General features: G+C 46.0%; 2 protein-coding genes across 4 annotated transcripts in view; one reads left to right on the forward strand and one right to left on the reverse strand.

Moving 5' to 3' along the window:
• PCP4L1 (Purkinje cell protein 4 like 1) overlaps positions 1–2,302 on the forward strand; it is a 26,085-nt gene extending 23,783 nt beyond the window's left edge. Inside the window, exon 3 of the mRNA XM_020907067.2 lies at positions 448–2,302. Coding sequence (XP_020762726.1) covers positions 448–593 — 146 coding nt within the window. The 3' untranslated portion in view covers positions 594–2,302. The remainder of the gene's footprint in view (positions 1–447) is intronic.
• MPZ (myelin protein zero) overlaps positions 1–20,756 on the reverse strand; it is a 22,760-nt gene extending 2,004 nt beyond the window's left edge. The window contains exons 1-6 of one of the 3 annotated variants that reach the window (XR_011487730.1): positions 20,645–20,756; positions 18,259–18,425; positions 17,792–18,005; positions 17,414–17,549; positions 17,222–17,282; positions 3,332–4,978 (exon numbers count right to left, since the gene is read on the reverse strand). Coding sequence is in view for 2 of the 3 variants with exons in the window: in XM_020907039.2 (XP_020762698.2) it covers positions 17,019–17,120; positions 17,222–17,282; positions 17,414–17,549; positions 17,792–18,005; positions 18,259–18,425; positions 20,645–20,711 (747 nt within the window). In the remaining variant the exon portion in view is untranslated. Of the gene's footprint in view, positions 1–3,331; positions 4,979–15,870; positions 17,121–17,221; positions 17,283–17,413; positions 17,550–17,791; positions 18,006–18,258; positions 18,426–20,644 lie in introns of those variants that run through there. The other 2 variants (XM_070467666.1, XM_020907039.2) reach the window with 2 other exon arrangements.

The raw sequence follows: 20,756 nt of genomic DNA on the forward strand, positions 1-20,756 counted from the left end.
TGACTCTTCGAGACTCCATGGACTGTATCCCCCCAGGCTCCTCTGTCCATGGAATTTCCCAGGCAAGAATATTGGATTGGGTTGCCATTTCCTTCTCCAGGGGATCTTCCCCACCCAGGGATCGAACTGGTGTCTGCTACACTGGCAGGCGAATTCTTTACCACTCAGCCACCAAGGAAGCATTTAAGAATAAGTGATGACAGAGACATTTGTCATCTTGGTTTAAGAGTTGCAAAGCTCCTGAATAATTACTATAATTAATTCTCACCCCAGGTACCCTGACTCAAACTCCTAGGAGATTATTAGACATTCTGTGTCCTAGCAAAGGTCGGGGGCCCACACAGAGTCTAAGCAGAAAGTGGACTTTAACCACTGTATTTGGGGCCTGGGGAAAAGGGCTGGGGCCATTCAGGTTTCCTCATTAATGAAACTCTCAACTGTCTGCAGGGAAAGCTGGCAGTGCCAAGAAGACTGAGGATGAGGAGGAGGAGATTGACATTGATCTGACGGCACCAGAAACAGAGAAGGCTGCCCTTGCTATTCAGGGCAAGTTCCGGCGATTCCAGAAAAGGAAAAAGGATCCCAGCTCCTGAATAACCAGCCTTACCCTCTCCTCACACCCTGCTCCCTCCCCTCTCCTTTTCCACAGCTCTGACTCCCGTATGTCTTTGTCTCTTTGTTCCACTAGCCTCTCATAGAGGCAAGTTCAACCCTTATACATTATTTATTCCAGCCCCTCAAGCCATTGTCGTGTAGAGGCACAAGGAACATAGGCAAGATGAAGAATTTAAAAGGCAGCCACTTGTCTAAGGGTGGACCATTTTCTCCTGGAGATACAGCCACTTGATCAGTACCTATGCCTTCCCTATGAGGTTGAAGAGCAAGAGGATTTGAGGTTGAGAGAAGGACCCCAATGTGGGAGGGAGGGGAATGCCTTCAGAGTAGGGTGCCCAACGGTGGGGCATATACGCTGTTCCACTGGTTACAAAAGTTTCACTTCAGGTAGCATCTTTTCCCCTTCACATCCTTCTCATCAGCACCTCAACTCCCCTCCTATGAGCTAAGTCTCAGTGGGAACTGGAGCCTCCCTTTCCCCTCGGCAGACCTAAATCAAGCTGCTTCCATGTTAGTGCATGCTGAGTAGATTAGTTCCGAGGATGGGAGACTGGGACAAGGAAGAGTTTCCTCCGTCATGTTAGTCGAGAACCGTAAGGGGCAGATGTGGACGAGGTTCAGGGGCCACAGGCAGGGAAAGGGGAAGATTCTGGAAGGAAAGAAAAATGGAGGAGGAGGAGGTCCCTAAAGACACAAGCTACTGCTGGTAAAGCTGTACTATGTAAAGGATTCTTGGGGATTCCTGCCTACCTCTGACCCCTCACGTCTAGATACCCTCAGAGGCCACAGAAATCGAGTGACCCCTATAGTTCCCACCTGCCTCGTGGTGGAGTCAGAGCAGAATTAGAATAGCCACTCTATGTGATTTTAGCATGTGTAATAAACATGAAAACAATTAAAAAAAAAAACCCTCAAGTGGAGCCGTTTGACCTCTACTTCTGTATTTTTCTCCGGAGGAATATGAATGTAAGTCTGAGCTGGCCTCAGGGAGGTGGTAGAGCAACTGCACAGATGCCACGGTGGCTCAGGAAACTGATGCTGGCTGAGCATTTGCAGACTGAAGCCCCCTCCTACCTTCGTTCCCTGACCTTGTCCTCACCTTGATTCACCACCCACGTGGTCTATCTGCTGCTGCTGCCACCCTCAGCGTGCACCTGCAAGGGTGCTGTCTCTTCTTCCCCCTTCCAGCTCAGTGTACGCTCGGGGGCTCTGCCTCGGAAACAAACCCCATCTTCCTTGCTCCCTGTCCCCGAATGACCTGTGCTAACTGTCCTCCTGTGTTGTCTTCTTCCACATCCCTCCTCACCTCCCACTGTTTTACCAAACTTAGGAGCAGTAGATGAGTCTGGGTTAATAGAGAGCAGCGCTGTCATGCTGAAGATTTTAAACTATGAATAAAATGACGGCTTACACTGCTGAGAAAGGAATCTATGTGTTGTAATCAGGAGACAAATGCCTAAAGATCAAGCAAGGAACACTTTCTCTCTCCCACTCCCCTCACTTCTTAGTATTGATTTAAGAATATAGAAGTCGAGGGACTTCCCTAGTGGCTCAGTGGCTAAGACTCTGAGCTTTCAGTGCAGGGGACCTGGGTTCGATTCCTGGGCAGGGAACTAGATCCCACATGCTGTAACTAAAGTTCCTGAGTGCTGCAGCTAAGACCCGGAACAACCAAAAATAAAAAGAATACAGAGGTTGAAATCATGCACAGCTCTGAGTAGGAAGCAAGGAACAATATCCCTGGAAGGCAACCTATATCCCAAAGTTTATCCATGCCTAACAACTCATTTTGGGCTTCCCTAGTAGCTCAGATGTAGAAGGCAATGGCAACCCACTCCAGTACTCTTGCCTGGAAAATCCCATGGATGGAGGAGCCTGGTGGGCTGCAGTTCATGGGGTCGCTAAGAGTCAGACACTACTGAGCGACTTCACTTTCACGCATTGCAGAAGGAAATGGCAACCCACTCCAGTGTTCTTGCCTGGAGAATCCCAGGGACGGCGGAGCCTGCTGTCTATGGGATTGCACAGGGTCAGACATGACTGAGGTGATTTAGCAGCAGCAGCAACAGCAGTGGTTCAGATGGGAAAGAATCTGTCTGCCTGCAATGGGGGAGACCCGGGTTCGATCCCTGGGTCAGGGAGATCCCTTGGAGAAGGAAATGGTGACCCAGTATTCAGTATTCTTGCCTGGAGAATCCCATGCACAGAGGAGCCTAGTGGGCTATAGTCCATGGGCTGTCACAAAGAGTCAGACACAACTGAGTGACTAACACTTTCACAACAACCCATTTTACACTTGAAATCTGTTCTGAGTGCAGTATAGCAGTGACGGTGACTTTTAGTCCGGGACTCAGGGACAAATAAAAGGATAACCTCATTGTCACACCCAGTGTGTGTCCAGTATGTCCTGGTAAAACAGGATGACTTCCTGTTCTGTTTCATGGACACAAGATGGGGATCGAATGTGCTGCACCGTGGTCTTCCCCTGTGGACACTGAAGTACAACAGGTGTTTCCTGTTCCTGGTGATCCAGACTTCTGAGCCTTGACTGTCTGCTGGGCTGAGTCACTCAGTCGTGTCTGACTCTGTGACCCCATGGACTGTAGCCCGCCAGGCTCCTCTGTCCATGGAATTTTCCAGGCAAGAATGCTGGAGTCTGTTGCCATTTCCTATTCCAGGGGATCTTCCCGACCTAGGGATCAAGGATCCTCCTGACCTGCGTCTCTTGGTCTCCTGCATTGGCAGCTGGATTCTTCATCACTGCACCACCTGGGAAGTCCAGGAGGGAAGTAGAGAGTTGACGGCGGCTAAGCAGTAGTGGCGTTCTCTGGTGCCGGCGCTCTCCTGTAGGCTTGCCGCTTGGAGGATATCTGCTGATTTGTTTTTTTACCACATTGATCTGGAGCATGTTGTTGAAATGATTTTTTTCCCCCTTCACCACTGCCTGCTCCAGAGTATTACAGTTGTCCTCATGCATGTTTTAATTTTTAAAATTTATTTATTTATTTTTGGCTGTGCCAGGTCTTTGTCGCTGTGCTCGGGCTTTCTCTCTCTGAGGCGAGTGCGGGCTGCTCTCTGGTTGCGGGGCCTGGGCTTCTCATTGAGGCGGCTCCTCTTGTTGTGGAGCACAGGCTGTAGGCAGCAGCGGTGGCATGTGAGCTCTAGAGCTCAGGCTCAGTCACTGTGGCTCATGGGCTTAGTTGCCCTGTGACATGTGGAATCTTCCTGGCTCAGGAATTGAACCTGCATTGGCAGGTGGATTCCCAACCACTGGACCACCAGGGAAGTCCTCATGCATGTTTTAAAGAAAGGGTATGGTAGCAAAACATCATCTGTTGCTTTGGAAAAGATAGTTCAAACTGGAAAGAAAGGTTTGGGCAGCTTTTGCTAAACAAGTGGCAGTTCCCATAAAAGTTCTGAAAGCTGCGTTCTATCTGCCCAGGCTACTTACTTCTACCATGGAACACTCAAATTGAGCCTCTCGTCTCTGACATATATGTAACTCCTTCTTGGGGCCCTAGAATTCTGTCTTTCTGCCCTCTAATTCCTACAGCTGGAAACAGGATCCTTCAGTACTAATCACCAAAGAATTGTTCCTGAGTGCTTTGTTTTGTGGAGCAAAACCTACAAGTTCTGTGAGGGATTGGTGAACGCCTTTATAATCAGTGGTTAGGTAGAAGACACGTGCATTAGAAACAGTCAAGGAAGAAAGCCAATGCAGCTATCACACCTTTCGGTGTTTTTTCAGTTGTGTAGGAGTGGCAGCGCTAGGAGTAGAGTCCTGACAAGAGCAGAAGGCTGGAGAGCTGAGCAAGGGTGACTTTGAAATATGTTCCCAAAGCCCGAACTTGAGGTGAAAGTCTCAGGAGAAATTCAGGTAGCCAGAGGGACGAGGATTCTGCTTCCCCGGACAAGCTGCTTTCAGGGACTTAGCATCACTGCTGGTAGGACTCTTGCCCTCTCCTTGAACTTGCCCCGGTATAGAGCCACCTTTCCTACTCTGATCTCTTCCATCATTTGCTGTTACAAGTAACCCCTGTTCTATTGTCCTTTTTTGGAAGTCCCTTCCTGTCCACCTCTGCCTCTCTCTCTGCCTGCCCTTCCTGTCCTTGCTGTGTTTTCTCTATTTCTGGAGTTGTTTTCAGTGGGAGTGGCTCCTGGCAGCTTCTTTGTTCCTGCTGTCCTCATCCCTGAGGACTAGTCCTCACTGGAATCACTCTGCCGTGGGTGCTGTCTTCCAGTGTTAATGCCCTGCTCTCCGTGCCCCTGAAAATGGAGGCTTTGGGGGCCAGGTAGTTTGTTGAGACGGACATCACTGGTACCTTCCGTTCTGGTTGTCTGGGTGGCAGTCCTGACTCCAGATCTGCAAAGGCAGAAACTCACAATCCACAGATGGACAGAAAGTCAACTTGTTCACAAGGCTGCAGGAAATGCTTCTGCACTCCCTCTTTGACTACGTCCCTCCTCCAGCCACTGGGTTGGGGTGACATTGACAGCCCTCCCTCCTGCTCAGCATTTTAGTCTCCCCTTGTTGTACTATCACTACTACTACAAACAGGCCTTTCTTAGTCCCTGACAACCTAGACTTTTAAGAGTGAAGCAAGAGAGCCTTCTTCCCTAGATCACCTGAGTATTCTTTTTTTTTTTTATTAGTTGGAGGCTAATTACTTTACAATATTGTAGTGGGTTTTGTCATACATTGACATGAATCAGCCATGGATTTACATGTGTTCCCCATCCTGATCCCCCCTCCCACCTCCCTCTCCGCCTGATCCCTCTGGGTCTTCCCAGTGCACCAGGTCCGAGCACTTATCTCATGCATCCAACCTGGGCTGTCACCTGAGTATTCTTACCTGCACATAATGTTCTGTTAACAGGTTTCTTCATAGTTAGTATCTTCAGGGATGTTCAACCCCCAAGTTGGGGTGACTCCATAGCCTTATGCTACCTTCAGGGCATGAATGGTGATGACAATAGTAATATCTAGATTTGGAAAGTACTGTGTGCCAGACTCTGTTCCAAGCACTTTTACATACGTAAACCCATCTAATTCTTACAACCCTATGATATATTTTTCTCTATTACACATGAGGAAACAGACCCAGAGAGATTAAATAACCTTCCCAAAACAAGTGAATAAGAGAGTTGCAATCAGAACTCAGGTAGTCTGTCTCCAGAATCTGTGTTCTTCATACCACCTTGATAAAGGACTGGGTAAGTGAAGGGTAGAGACCTCGGTTATTAAGGATGTTGTCTAGCCTAATACAGAGGGTAGAGAGGGCCAAGTTGCCCCTAGCTGAGCCCAGGCATACCTACTTGGTCCCTCACAGCCCACACAAGTAAGATCTAGGCCCTCTCAATCCCTCATATTTCTAGAGAACCACCAGCTCTAGCTGGTGGTTTTATCTGGTTGATCTGCCAGACCCCTTCCAGAGTTCTGTCACTGGCTTGATCTCATCCAGCTGCCTCTCCTGGTATTCCGAGGAACACAGGGGAAGGCTCTCTGGAATTAAAGGTTGTTTGAAGTGAAATGAACAGAGAAATGGGGCTCAGAACTTGGGAGGCAGGGCTGATATGCATGCTCAGAAAGGAGGAAAGGTCAACAGACTCACATTAGGATACAAAGGTGAATAGAAGGGACTTCCCTGGTGGTCCTGTGGTTGAGAATCTGCCCATCAATGTCGGGGACTTGGGTTCAATCCCTGGTCAGGGAACTAAGATCCCACATGCTTCAGGGCATCTGAGCCTATGAGCTGCAGCTAGAGCCCCAATGCCAAGCTACAGCTAAGACCTGTTGAAGCCAAAAATAAATAAATATATTTTTAAAAAGGTGAATAGACGTGGGCATTATGAAATGAAATCAGACTGTTAACTCCTGGGAGGGCGTTAGGTCTCACTCCCCAAGCCAACAGGAGGATGGCTTGCGGAATTATCAACAGGAGGATGTACTGCCCTCTAGGGGATGTTTTGGAAATCCAAGGGGGTATTTTTTGATTGTCATGATATATTGGGGGGTGGGGTGGGGATGGGTAGGGTTTCGTCATTTTGAGTGCTCAGGAGCAAAAGATGTTATAACCTGGTTAGTAACCTGCAATAACCAGGATAGTGCTGCACAAGATAAAATTGGCCCACATCCCACATGTCCTTTAAAAATATTATTGAGGACTCCCCGGTGGTCCAGTGCATAAGAATCTGCCTGCCAGTGCAGGGGTCAGGGGTTTGGTCCCTTGTCTGGGAAGATTTCACGTACTAGGGAGCAATTAAGCCTGTGCACCACAACTACAGAGCCACATTCCAGGGCCCACGAGCTGCAGCGTCTAAAGCCTGCACGCCTAGAGCCTGTGCTCTGCATCAAGAGAAGCCGCTGCAGTGAGAAGCCTGTGTAATGCAATGAACAGTCGCCCCCTCTCACCGCAGGCAGAGAAATCCCTTGCATCAGTGAAGACCCAGCCCAACCAAAAATAAATAAATAAATAAAAGTATTTTAAAAGTAAATAAAAATAACATTGGATATTAATGTGAAAAACCTGCTACAATTTGAGTGCACCTAGAATCCAACCTGATTTTACATATAAACACAAAGTACTTTCTGCACCATTTTAAATATTGAATTTCCCAGAAATGCAACTAAGATGTAGATTGAGGGGATTTATAATTTGTTTTGTTCAGAACTTTACCATGAATTGCTTACCATTTCAGAAATCTATGTCATCAACAACAGTGCTGCTTATGGTACCTGAGTCACTGATACCTATGCAAACCCACCAGTTGGCATTTGTTGCTGTTGTATTCATAGTGATTCTACATGTAGGTTCAGGTCTCTGACTACTACATTATATGCTTCCAGTCTAGTTATGTCTGAGTATTACATATTAAAATATTTATAATATTATTATAAATTAATTTTTATTTCACCTTTAGATTATGGTTAGAGTATTATATTTACCTTCTAAAATTATGTTTATAGTTTATATTATATACAAATATCATTTCTGGGTAATAAAAGGGACAGTGGGTCTGAGGGGTTTGGGAGCTATTGCTCTAAGGTTTTGAAAAGCCATGCCCAGCACTAGCCTGAAGATTCATGAATTCATCTTCCTTCTGCCTCCAATCCTTTTCTCTCTAAAAGAGTCCCTTGAACCTGCTGCCAAGCTGTAAGTTAGGGCTGGACACTCAGAGAGAGACCACAGGATAAATAGTGGGGGCTCACCTGGAAGCCACACTTACTGCCCAGAAAGGAAAGCCTTTGCAGGATCATGTCTGTGTTGTGACGATGTCTGAATTGTAAAGCAGACAGCGGTAGACAGAGATCTACCCTGTGGGCGAGTTGGGCCCACTTGCCTGAGTGCACGTTCGGTGAGAGGTCCCCCACTTGCTTCGTTGAACAGAGGAAGAAAAAGGAGGAAGAGCGTGAATGACTAGGAACTAACAGGGGTGGAGCTTCTACTCCATGCCAAGTACTTAGTGATATCGTTTCTATTTTCAGTTTCTTCTTTTAAATGCACCATAGGGTAGATATCAACTTAATAAAACTCAAGGTTCTGCAGTCAGGTGATTTGTCCCAGGTCACAGAGGGCCACAGCAGGAATTAAAGCAGGAGTGGTTTGATCTCTGTTTTAGATCTTGCCAGAAACAGGGACGAGTTCCTTCTTTAGATATTTGGTTTCCTTCCTAATTTTTGGTTCTTTGAGAATAAGCAAAAAGATTTAAGTGAATTGGAGACTCTGCTGAATTTTTATCCTATCCTAAAGCAAAGTTAAAGAACATTCACACACATCACTTCAGCTTATAAGACTTCTCTCTCTCACTGTGTGTGCACACATCTGCTCAGACCTAGACTCCCTGCTTTTGCTGGGGAGACCACACATGTAGCTTCACCCACACTGGGTGATGCTTCCTGAGGAGAAGGTGTTCTGATCCCTTTTACTTCTTGTGTGTCCCTAACCAGGAGGGAGGAGAACCAATAAAAACTCCACTATCTCATGGAGCCTGGCTCAATGGACAAGATACTCTCTGCTCTTCATCGAATTTCTCACAAGAACTTTGCAAACATTACATGTTCCATTTATCTCAATACATCAAAACTGTCTTCTGGGACTTCCCTTGTGGGTCAGGGGCTAAGATTTTACTGTCTCAGTTCAGGGGGACCCAGGTTCAACCATTGGTCAGGGAATTAGATCTCACAGGCTGCAACTAATGCTTCTGCAGGCTGCAACTAAGACCCAGTGAAGCCAAATAAATAAGTAAATAAATATTTGTAAAAAAACAACAACAGCAAACTAACTTCTGGGAAGGAATATATAACATAGATTTTAGTATAACCCGCCCCACCACATTGGGGTGGTGGGTTTTATTGACACATAACATTGTGTAAGTTTAAGGTATACAGCATGATGATTAGACACATTTATAAATTACAAAATGACTACCACCATAGTATTAGCTACTACTATATATCATCACATAATTACCAATTCTTTTTTTATGCTGAGAAATTTAAGATCTACTCTCTTAGCAACATTCAGGTATATGATACAGTATTATTAGCTATTATCAGCATGTTGTGCATTTGATCCCCGAACTTGTAATCTTATTGATACATCGGTGTAACTTGTTTACTTATTTTTGGCTGTGCTATGTCTTTGTTGTGGCGGGGGCTCTCTCCAGCTGTGGCTGGGGTAGGGAGGATTTGTGCTTTGTGGTGCACTGGTTTTTCATTGTTATGGCTTCTCCTGTTGCAAAGCACGGGCTCTAGAGTGTGCAGGCTTCAGGAGCACCAGGCTCAGTAGTTGCGGCTGGCAGGCTCCAAGACTCAGGAGCTGTAGTGCACTGGCTTAGCTGCCCCGAGGCATGTGAGATCTTCCTGGACCAAGGATCTAACCCACGTCCCCTGCACAGGCAGCCGGATTCTTAAGAAGTTATACCAGGACTTCCCTGGTGATCCAGTCGTTAATAGTCATATTTGTTAATTCCATTTTTCTAAGAGAAGAATACACTAAATTACATGGTGAATATTAGGAGGGCTTCAGGACTGGAAAGATAAATATAACTTAAAATCTTCCAGATGACTCCAAAGTTGAGTGTCTAATATATCAGTGGCAGAGGCCAATACTGAGTCCCTGACATGTACTACTTCTTGTGGGGATCAGCCAGACATTTGATGTCAAGTTAATTATATTGGATTTCTTTCATCGTGGAGAGGGCAAAGATTTATCTTCACTGAAACAGGCACATTTTGGACATGAATTTGCCCTCTTTGCTCAAAATGCTGCTGCCAGCACCAGCATTAGTAATTCACAGATATGCCTTATTCATAGTTACGGCATTCCCCATAGTGTTGTGTCCAATCAAGGAACTTACTTTGTAGCAAAGGAAATGTACCTGTGCTCATTAAATTAAGTGATCTCTCCATGTACCCTATCTGAAAGCAGATGCTTATTTTAAATGTGGAGTGGTTTACTGAACAGTCGTGGCAACAACTGGGAGAAAATGCTCTGAAAGTACGAAGTTCTGTCTTACAGGATGCAATATAAGCTTTGAATCAGGGACCATTACATGGTATTGTCCCCCTCATGGCTGGAATATAAGGGTTCCGGAGTCAGGGGCTGAAAGTGGGGGGTGGCTCTTTCACTATTATACCTAATAATCCACTTACAGAATTTTTGTTTTTCCTAGAAACTTTGAGCTCTGTTGGTTTGGAGAACTTAGGCTCCAAAATGAGAATGCGTCTACCATTAGACACTCTGGTTCCATTGAATTAGAAGAATCTGCCACCTCGTCATTTGGGGTTCTATATATCACTGAATCAAGAAGCAAAGAAAAAAAGTGATGATTTGGCTGGCTGGTGTGATTGATCCTGATTCCCTAGGGGAGACTGGGATGCTGCTACATAGTGTGAGAAAGAAAGCATTTCTGGAACCCAGGAGAGTCTCTGGGGGCACTTCCTTGCCAAGTAGTAAAGGTTAACATAGCAACCAAAGGAAAAAAAAATGGAAGCTTTGATCACTCTACCACGTAAAGAACCCTGACTATCTGAAGTTCTGGCTGAAGACATGGGAAATATGAAATGAGTAGTGACAGTGGTTCAGAGATGTCAGTTATGGCTTCTTAACCAATTACAGAAATGAGGGCTGTTGTAACTTAGCATATTTTCTGTTCATTTTAGGTGTTCGTCTAAGTAACCATTTTATTCCTCTCTCCCTTTCTTCCCATTTTTGTTATTATACAAGTTGTCGGAACCGAACTTCCCAATGTAGCCTTCTTAAAAATTCTTATTTTTGGCTGTGTTGGGTCTTTGTTGCTGCACTTGGCTTTCTCTAGTTGCCTCGAGTGGGGCTACTCTCTAGTTGCTGTGCGTAGGCTTCTTGTTGTGGTTGCCTTCTCTCATTGTGTAGCATGGGTTTTAGAGTGTGCAGGCTCAGTAGTTGTAGCAGCTGGGCTTAGTTGTCCCAAAGGATGTGGAATCTTCTTGGCCCAGGGATGGAATCTGTGTCCCCTGCATTGGCAGGTATATTCTTTACCACTAGACCACCAGGGAAGTCCCTAGTCTTTCTCTTTAAAAAAAACATTATTTGTTTATTTGACTGTGTTGGGTCTTAGCTGCAGCATGCAGGATCTTTGTTATGTCATGCAGGATCTTTTGTTGCAGTACCCGGACTATCTAGTTGTGGCAGGCAGGTTTCAGAGCACATGGGTTCAGTAGCTCCAGGGCATGTGGGATCTTAGTCCCCAACCAAGGATCAGACCTGCATGCCTTGCATTGCAAGGTGGATTCTTAACCACTGGACCACCAGGGAAGTCCCGCACAATTTAGTCTTTTTTTTTTTTTTCAATATTTGTTTATTTGGCAGCACTGGGCCTTGGTGTGGTGTATGGGATCTAGTTCCCTGACCAGGGGTTGTGGCGCATGGGATCTAGTTCCCTCCCAGGTCCTCTGCATTGGGAGCATGGAGTCTTAGCCACTGGACGACCAGAAAGTCCCTACCATTTAGTCTTTAGATAACAAGGAATTCCGTGGGACCCTGAGTTTGATGAGTAACTAACATAGCCAGAGCAGAACACGATGACTGGTGGCCTGTTTGAGGAACTGTGAGAAACTCTGGGTTGTAGTCTGACTACGCCTCCCTTCTGCAACTTCATTCCCACTCATAAATGTCCAGTTTCTTAGATGTTTTAAGACAGAGCAGCCAATTCATGTTAAGAGTGGTCAAGCAGGTAAGGAAATGAGAGTGATGAGAATTCAGGCTCTATCTAAAGGGAAAAAACAATATTCAGTTCAGCACGATTGTTGCCATGTGATGACCAAATGTAGCTTTAAATAAACAAACACGTCATGTGGGATTAATAAAAGATGTCTTTCTGGTTGTTTCGATCTCTACTTTAAGTCACACATGCTGTGCTAAGGCATATCCAACTCTTTGTGGCCCTATGGACTGTAGCCTGCCAGGCTCTTCTGTCCATGGAACTTTCCAGGCAAGAATATTGGAGTGGGGTGCCATTTCCATTCCAGGGAATCTTTCCAACCCAAAGATCGAACCCATGTCTCTTGCATATCTTGCATTGGCAGGCAGATTATTTACTGTTAGTGCATCCTGGGAAGCTGCATCTCCCAAAAGTGTATGTGTGTTGGTCGTTCAGTCATGTCAAACTCTTTGCGACCCCATGGACTGTAGCCCACCAGACTCTGTCCATGAGATTCTCCAGGCAAGAGTACTGGAGTGGGTCGCCATTCCCTTCTCCAGGGGATCTTCCTGACCCAGGGATCGAGCCCAGGTCTCCTCATTTGAGGCAAATTCTTTACCATCTGAGCCACCAGGGAAGCCAAACAGGTAGGGGTAAAGTCACGCGGGTGTGTTTCAAGAAAGCCAAGTGATGAAGTGTCTTAAAAAGGAGGAAGTGGCCAATAATGTCAAATGCTGCTAAACAGATGAGAAGGACCGACAAATGACTATCGTATTTGGCGAAATGGTCATCACTAACGCCCTTTGACAGGAGCAGTTTCAGTAGAGTGGGGGACAGCGGGTTGAAGGGAGAATGGGAGGTTGGAGATAGCGCCCTAGACATGTCCAAGCAGCTTTGCTATAGAGGGAAGCAGAGAAATGGGACAGTAGCAGGAGATGGGGATAACGGAGATACTAGATTATTACGTGTAGAAGATATTTCATTTGCACTGTATTTTCCTCCATGATTACCAACTGTCTTTTGGTTTCATTTATAATATATTCTGCCTTTAAAGAGGTTCAAGATTTCATGTACTTACTTTAAGATTTTTAGACTTCCTCCCTTATTTAAATGCCTTTCCCATTTGAGGATTAAATGAATATGCTTATCTCCTTCAGATTCTTGTATTTTATTTCTTAACATTTGGATTTTATTTTTATATATGATGTAAGATAAAGATCTTACTTTGAAAAAAAAGATCTTACTTTGTTTTCTTCTAGACATATGTCAATATAACAACTTTTTTTATTAAATAATCCATTCATTTACCACTGAACTGGAATGTTATTTTTATAACATAGTATGTTCACACACTTATATGCATTTCTGAACTCTGTATTCTGGTTCACTAATAAAGACTCTTTTTCTTAGTCTCAACTTTATTGAGTTGTGACTAAGCTTCCTCTCTGTCCTCTAAAAAAGCTATATAGACTCTGTTAACTTTTATTTTATAAAAAAATGGTAGTAAAATACATTTACCATAAAATTTACCTCAACCATTTTAAGGGTATAGTTCAGTGATATTAAATACATTCCTAATGTGTGTAACCATCACCATTATCCATCTCCGTAACTCAGCATCTTGTGAAAGAGAGACTCTATCCTAAATTAAACAGTAACTGCCCATTCTCCCATTTCTCCAGCACCTGACAACTACCATTCTACTTTCTGTCTCTATGATTGTGACTATGATAAGTAACTCATATAAGTAGAATCACAGTATTTGTCTTTTTATGGCTGGCTTACTTCATTTCACATAATTTCCTTAAGTTCATTCATGTCGTAGCATGTGTTAGAATTTTCTTTCTTTTTTTTCTTTTTTTTTTTAATGGTCTGCATTAAAAATCTTTTTTTTTTAAATTTTTTTTTTTTTTTATTTTTCCCATTTTTATTAGTTGCAGGCTAATTACTTTACAGCATTTCAGTGGTTTTTGTCATACATTGAATTAGCCATGGATTTACATGTATTCCCCATCCCAGTCCCCCCTCCCACCTCCCTCTCCACCCCATCCCTCTGGGTCCTCCCAGTGCACCAGGCCTGAGCACTTGTCTCATGCATCCAACCTGGGCTGGTGATCTGTTTCACCCTAGATATACATGTTTCGATGCTGTTCTCTTGAAACATCCCACCCCCGGTTTCTCCCATAGAGTCCACAAGTCTGTTCTATACATCTGAGTCTCTTTTTCTTTTTTTGCATATAGGGTTATCGTTACCATCTTTCTAAATTCCATATATATGTGTTAGTATACTGTAATGGTCTTTATCTTTCTGGCTTACTTCGCTCTGTATAATGGGCTCCAGTTTCACCCATCTCATTAGAACTGATTCAAATGAATTCTTTTTAACGGCTTTTTAATTTTTTTTCCTTCTTGTAGCCTACCAGGCTCCTCCATCCATGGGATTTTCCAGGCAAGAATACTGGAGTGGGTTGCCATTTCCTTCTCCAGAAGAATTTTCCTTCTTGTTACAGCCGAGTAATACCCCATTGTATGTATAGATATACCACATTTTGCTTATCTAGTCATCAATTGTCCATGGACATTTGGGCTGCTTCCACATGCCGCCAAGAACATGGGTGTACTAACAAATATATCAAGATCCTGCTTTTAATTTGTTGATCTAAACAAATTATACCCAGAAATTTATCTAAACAAATTATACCCAGAAATGGAACTGCTGGATAATATGGTAATTTTATATTTAATTGTTTTTAGAAACTTCCTACTTTTCACAGAGGCTGTACCATTTTACATCCCCACAAACAGTACACAAGGATTCCAACTTTTCCACGCCCTTGTCAATACTTTGTTTTGTTTTTGATATCGGCTATCCTAATGGGTATGAAGTGGTATCTCATTATATTTTTTATTTGTATTTGCCTAATAGAATCTATTGGGCTTCCCAGGTGGCACTAGTGGTAAAGAACCCGCCTCCCAATGCAGGAGACTTAAGAGACACAGGTTTGATCCCTGGGTCGGGAAGATTCACTGTAGGTGGGGGCATGGCAACACACTCCAGCATTTTTGCCTGGAGAATCCAGAAGACAGAGGAGCCTAGCGGGCTACAGTCCATAGGGTTGCAAAGAGTCAGACATGACTGAAGTGACTTTGCACGCACACACAATGGAATCTATTAGCTTTTACATTAAAATAAATTTGGGTTAATTTTCCTTTTAAGAGAAATGGAAGACAACCCTTGAAATGAATGGAAGCACTCTGGGTTTTGCAAAACTGCTATTAAAAATCTTTTATTTAACCTCTTAACAAGGTGAAGAAATGACTTATGAGACTCTTGGGTTTTTTGCCATCAGTGACCACCAATGGAAAAAGATACATATATATATTTTCCATAATTATTTAAGGACTCTGGATATTAATGGTGTACCTAAATTAGCATGCCAACAAACTAGCTAATGAGCTATTAATAGTATACCTAAAATGCACCAACAAAACAAAATTTGTGTGCATGAGTTTATATGAGTGAATGAAATTAGTGCTAGTTTGTAAAGTGTAATCCATTAGGCAAGATTGAAAAACATCTGTAAAGGACTGATCCTTAATATCTTTGTTGTGTACTAATTTATAAGTAACAAAGGTTTCCATACACAGCATGGAATCATGTGATTCTTACAAAAATCCTGGGAATTCAGCTGAGCTGTTATCATTATCTCAGTTGTTTACAAATGCAGAAACAGGCTTACTTAAATCAAGTAGCTAGCCCTGGGTCACGCAGCATGTGAGTGGCTGAGATATTTTAAGAATACACAGTTTGGTGAAGAGGGAATCGGTTATAACCCACGTAAACGCGGAGCCTGACACAAAGTTTAGCACATAGTACAAACTCACTGGATATTTGTTGAATGTACAAATATGTCTTATGAGCCTGTTTCACAGTTCTTTCCATTAGACTATGTAACCCCATATCATGAAATCAAATTCTTAACAACTGAAATCAGTTGGGGAAGAGTGGGACTGGGCATAAGAGGCAGGGATTACTCCCAGAAGAATGAGGAAACTGGAGATGGAGGCAGCAGCTTCTGGAAATGTCAGTGTTTATTAAACATTAAAGGACATTTGGGGGGTTTGAGAAGAAATATACAGGATGTAGAAAAACCCTAAGAATCCCCTGTGGCTGGGAGTGCAACCTCTTCCCTTTCCCCCTATTTCCCATTTGTTTTTTTCTACTTCTTCTTTGGTTATTTAAAAGCTATGTCTTAAGGCTCATTTGCCCCTTCCTCAACTCCTGACCCGTGCGGATCCTTTGTCTCTTCTCCATTCCCGTGACCTTGAGTCCCAGAATAGTGCTCCAGAGTGGGCAGGGGGCGCCTTTCCTGTAGCTGAAGTTTGAGGATCAGGAGCCCCTCGGCTTGGGCTGGCTCTCCGTTAAGAATTTAAAGGCGGGGAGGGGAGTGGTGGTGAAGAATTGCAAAAGCCACATGACGTCATTGGTACTCAGTCATGGGGGAGGGGAGAGCATGGGCACAGATAAACAAATAAAGAAGAACGGATTAAAAAATAAAAAATAACTAACAACCTAAATAAACCCTGAAGGACAGTCTGATCTGGGTGACCTGGGTGTTAGCTGGGAGGGTAGAGTATGGAGCTCGACCACCTGAAGGAGGAGAGGGAGGGTCAGAAAGGAGAGAGTCAGAAGGACAGGCTAGCTGGTGCAGGCGATCGAAACGTCAGGTGGCCTGGATTTGAGGCAGGGGTATCAAGGTCCCTTTCTTCTCGGCGCCAGAGGAACAGGCACCAAACACGCAGTCCTTGGGGCAAGTGAAAGACAGGTAGGGGACTGGGCTTCCAGAAAGCCAGGGGTGAAAGAGGGGGAGCATATGAAGTGCCTGGGTAACGGAGTCTGGAATGAAACTTACATCTCAAAAGGAAGTGAGGGCAGGGCAGGGCTGGGGAGCTAAGGAGGAAAGCACCTAGACGGGGGATAGAGGACCGGAGGTCCCCCTGCTCTGGCAGGGCCTTGGGAGGGGGGGTGATCACTTTTCTGAGTCCAGGCCCATCATGTTCTTGAGGGCGTTCTTGAGGCTGGTTCTGCTGGGGGACTTGACAGCAGGCCGGAGCTCCGCGCCCTGCTCATCCTTCCGTAGCTCCATCTCGATGACCACCACCCGAGCGCCTTTGGAAACCTCCGCCCCTAACTCCCGACCCCCCGCCCGGCCCGCTAACCGCTATTTCTTATCCTTGCGAGACTCCCCCAACCCTTTAGCCTTCTTCTCACTGGCAGCTTTGGTGCTTCTGCTGTGGTCCAGCATGGCATACAGCACCGGCGTCTGCGGGGAGGAGCGCATGCATCAGGGACCCGTCCGGTAGGGCCTGACTGTTCCCAGCCCGCCCTCGACGGCTGCCCGGCGGCTTCCCAAGTCCCGCTAACCTGCCGGCCGCGCTTAGTAGAGTCCTTCGCAGCCTTGTGCAATTTGCCCTTCTCCATGGCACTGCAGGGAAAGGGGGTGCTGTGGATTTGGCGGCTTCCTCTTCCCTTTGGCCCTCCCACCCTTCGAAGTAGTCTCCGCCCAGAGGCGGGGAGTAGTGGGCTGGGGAAGGGGTGTCGGGCCCCGCCCTTTACCTGAGCCTCCTCTGCAGGGCCGCCTGCCTGCGGAGCCAGCAGTACCGAATCAGGTAGAAGAGCAGCAGCGCCAACAGCACAACCCCCAGGACGCCCCCGATCACGGCTCCCAGCACCACCCCGTACCTAGTAGGCACTAAACGCGGGCAGGGAAGGAAGTGGGGCAATGAGCAGAGACAAATCTCTCTGGCTTCTAGCCACACACCTATTCCCTGCGGCTGGGGATCGAAGATATCCCAACAAGGCTGCCTTCTGCCCACTGTCCCAGAGCCTGAGGGGCATTAGCCCGGGCATTTTGCCCCTTGCCCCAGCCTCTCAGCCAGGCCTGATCCCCTCTCTGAACTGCCTCCCATACTCCCGTCCCACCTTCTCTCACACCTTTTTCAAAGACATAGAGCGTGACCTGAGAGGTCTTGCCCACTATGTCTGGTGGGTTTTTGACGTCACAGGTGAAAGTGCCGTTGTCACTGTAGTCCAGGTTGTGGATCACAATGGAGCCATCCTTCCGGTAAGGGTCCCCTACCCACTGGATGCGCTCTTTGAAGGTCCCCACCTCATCGATGTAGGGCTGTCCCTTGGCGTAGTGGAAGATCTGTGAGGAACGAGAGGAAGCATGCACCTGTCGCTTCAGGGTGCAGGATTCTGGGCTGGAGAGGGTAGGGCTGGGGAGGGACCGTTGGTGTTGGTAGGTCCCAGTCAGGGTGACAAGACTTGCACCTTACCTTGCCAAAGTTGGGCTTATGGCTCATAAAGGATTGCTCCCTCCTTAGCCCAAGTTCTCTTTCCTGTGGTTGTCTGAGGCCCCCTGTCTGTTACGAAATCCCAGTACTCCCCCGGGCACTCACCGAGATGGCATCACGGCCCCCTTCGGGCTGGTAGCGCCAGGTGAAGGAGAGGTCATCTGAAACCCACTCACTGGACCAGAAGGAGCAGTACAAGGTCACCTGGGAGCCCACGGCACCGTGGACCTCCTTGTCCGTGTAGACCACAATGGCCTGGACACGGGAGAGCGCTGCAAACAGAGGGGGAACCAGATGCACGTGTGGGCCCAGCAAGGCGTACAGAAGGAGTGAGACCAATGGGAAGTCAAGCCTGAGTCACAGACCATAGCGGAGACTGGGGCAAAAAGGCTGAATTCTGAGGCCCAGGGCTCTCCGGACTAATTGAATAGATGAGTAGAAATACTGTGTTGGCTCTAAGTTTTCAGCATGTTTGACAAAGGAAATAAAACCAGCAGTACCAGAGTTCTCCGGAGGACTTTCAGACGTTGGATTCAGGCTCCAGAGTCTTACTTTGCCTTTAGATCAGTATCTAATTCTTAGATGAAGGCTTAATGATTTTTAAGACTTATTATAAATTATACAGGTAACACCTTGTGCATTCTTCTTATAACTATGCAAGCAGTATAGATAAAGAAAGCTAAAGTCTGTTTTGACAGCTCCTAACCAATTCCTTCTTCTGTGGTCTCCTTCCAGACAAAACCGATATTATCAGCTTAATGTGTAATCATTTTCTATGTATCAGACTCAACATAAACTCAAGATAAACATTTATAATAAATAGTTTTATGAAGCTTTAAAAAAACATATATTGCATTACAGTCTACTTTTTTCCTTAAGAATATACATATATGAAAGAATACAGGTGTCTGGGAGAGTATTCCACGTTGATGCCTAGAGATCAATATTATTGCTGCATAGCATTTCAAAGAATGGAAAACTCAAGTTTCTTGCAGAAAAGATGAAGATAACTAGACACTGTAAGTCTTTTTCCCTGACCCAACTGTCCTCATTGCTGAATCCCTACTTTCCATACAATTGCTCCTGACAGGAAGGGTCAGGGAAGGGAGGACCTCATACCCCTCTCAGGGGAAGCTGGATTCAAGCAGGAAACCCCTGCTGCCCCCACCCCCAAGCCCCAAACTCAGATGACTCTGCTTGTGAGCCCTCTGTGGTTCTGCCTTGACCCTCCTCACCCTGCTTCTGGCCATTCTGGCCCAGTGCCACTCCCAAGACTCACCCATACAAGGAAGGCCATTCCAGGGAGATTATGTGTGTGGGTTGGCCCTGGCTGGGGGCAACTGTAGACCCTTTTGTTCTATGGGAGGGGGAGGAAGCAACCAAATAAATAGAGACCCATTGTCTGACCACCGAGCAGTGTTGGGGGCTTATGCCTCCTTTCCCCTTCCCCCAGCCCCATCCCCAGCTCCACACCTCAGTATGTAATACCAGTGATTCACCTCCTGGAACTCAGCCTTGGAACCTTCTGGGGAATCCCAAATGTAACAAGGAAGGTTATTCATTGGATCTAACTTCTATTCCTCCTGTTCAAGTATCAACCACTGCCCTTCAGCTCTGTTCAGTGGTTCTATGAGTAGGGCAGATGCTGGACAGTACCTTTTCTCCCTCTTATACTCCAAGATTCCCTCTCCTCATTTCCCTCGGCATGCCCTTCTCCAATTCCCTATCCTTATCCAATTCCCATTTTCTCAGGGTACCTGCAAATAGTCCGGTACAGCCCAGAGGAGTCTGGATTCTGGGTTTAGCCCTAGAGGAGCTGACAGCAGAAAAACTCAGACATGCTAACCAGCTCTTCCTCCCCACTCTCTCCCTTTTGCCCTACTTCTCGCCTGTTGCACCAGGCTTCAGGGCAGTTTGGAGAGGGGAGGGATCCATTCAGATAACCCTGCTTTGAGTTTTTCTTGCTCAGCCAGCAACTGCCATGGGAGGGGTTGGCCAGCTTCTGTGGAAGATAGCTTTAGATGCAACAAGACCCTAGAATCTCACGGACCTCCCTTCTACTCTGTCCACCCACATGATGGACAACAGATGCACAGTGAGAAACTGAGGCAGCTGATCCAAAGAGCTGGGACCACAACCCTTGGGCTCCACCCTTAGATCACAGTCCCTGACTCTTTTCTTTGGGGAGACGAAGGTTAAGTTACTTCCTACACTACTAAGGAATGAGAAGGACCAGTTTCCAATGCCTATCCAGTCAAGTCCACCTTGGGGGAACCCTCTACACTCTCGTCTCCCTCCTCCCTTCACAGAATACCTTTGTCTTAACAGCCTTTCTCCAAACTATATGTATATATATTTTTCTACAGAAAATATCACCTTCCTGCTCTTGCTCCCTCTTTGATTGCAGAGGGGAGTGCGGCGAAGGCCATGGAAAGGTTGCTGAGAGACAACCTGAGCCCCAGGGCCCCCAGACTGGGTCAGCTCAACTTACCCAAGGAGGAGAAGAGTAGCGCAGCCAGGATAGGACTGGGGCTGGATGAGGGAGCCCCAGCAGCCATCGCTGGGGCTGGGCTAGGGCCCAGAGCGCCTGCGCAGTTGGGAGA

Source organism: Odocoileus virginianus, chromosome 5 (assembly GCF_023699985.2).
Source record: "Odocoileus virginianus isolate 20LAN1187 ecotype Illinois chromosome 5, Ovbor_1.2, whole genome shotgun sequence".
In the NCBI taxonomy this organism is placed as follows: Eukaryota; Metazoa; Chordata; class Mammalia; order Artiodactyla; family Cervidae; genus Odocoileus; species Odocoileus virginianus.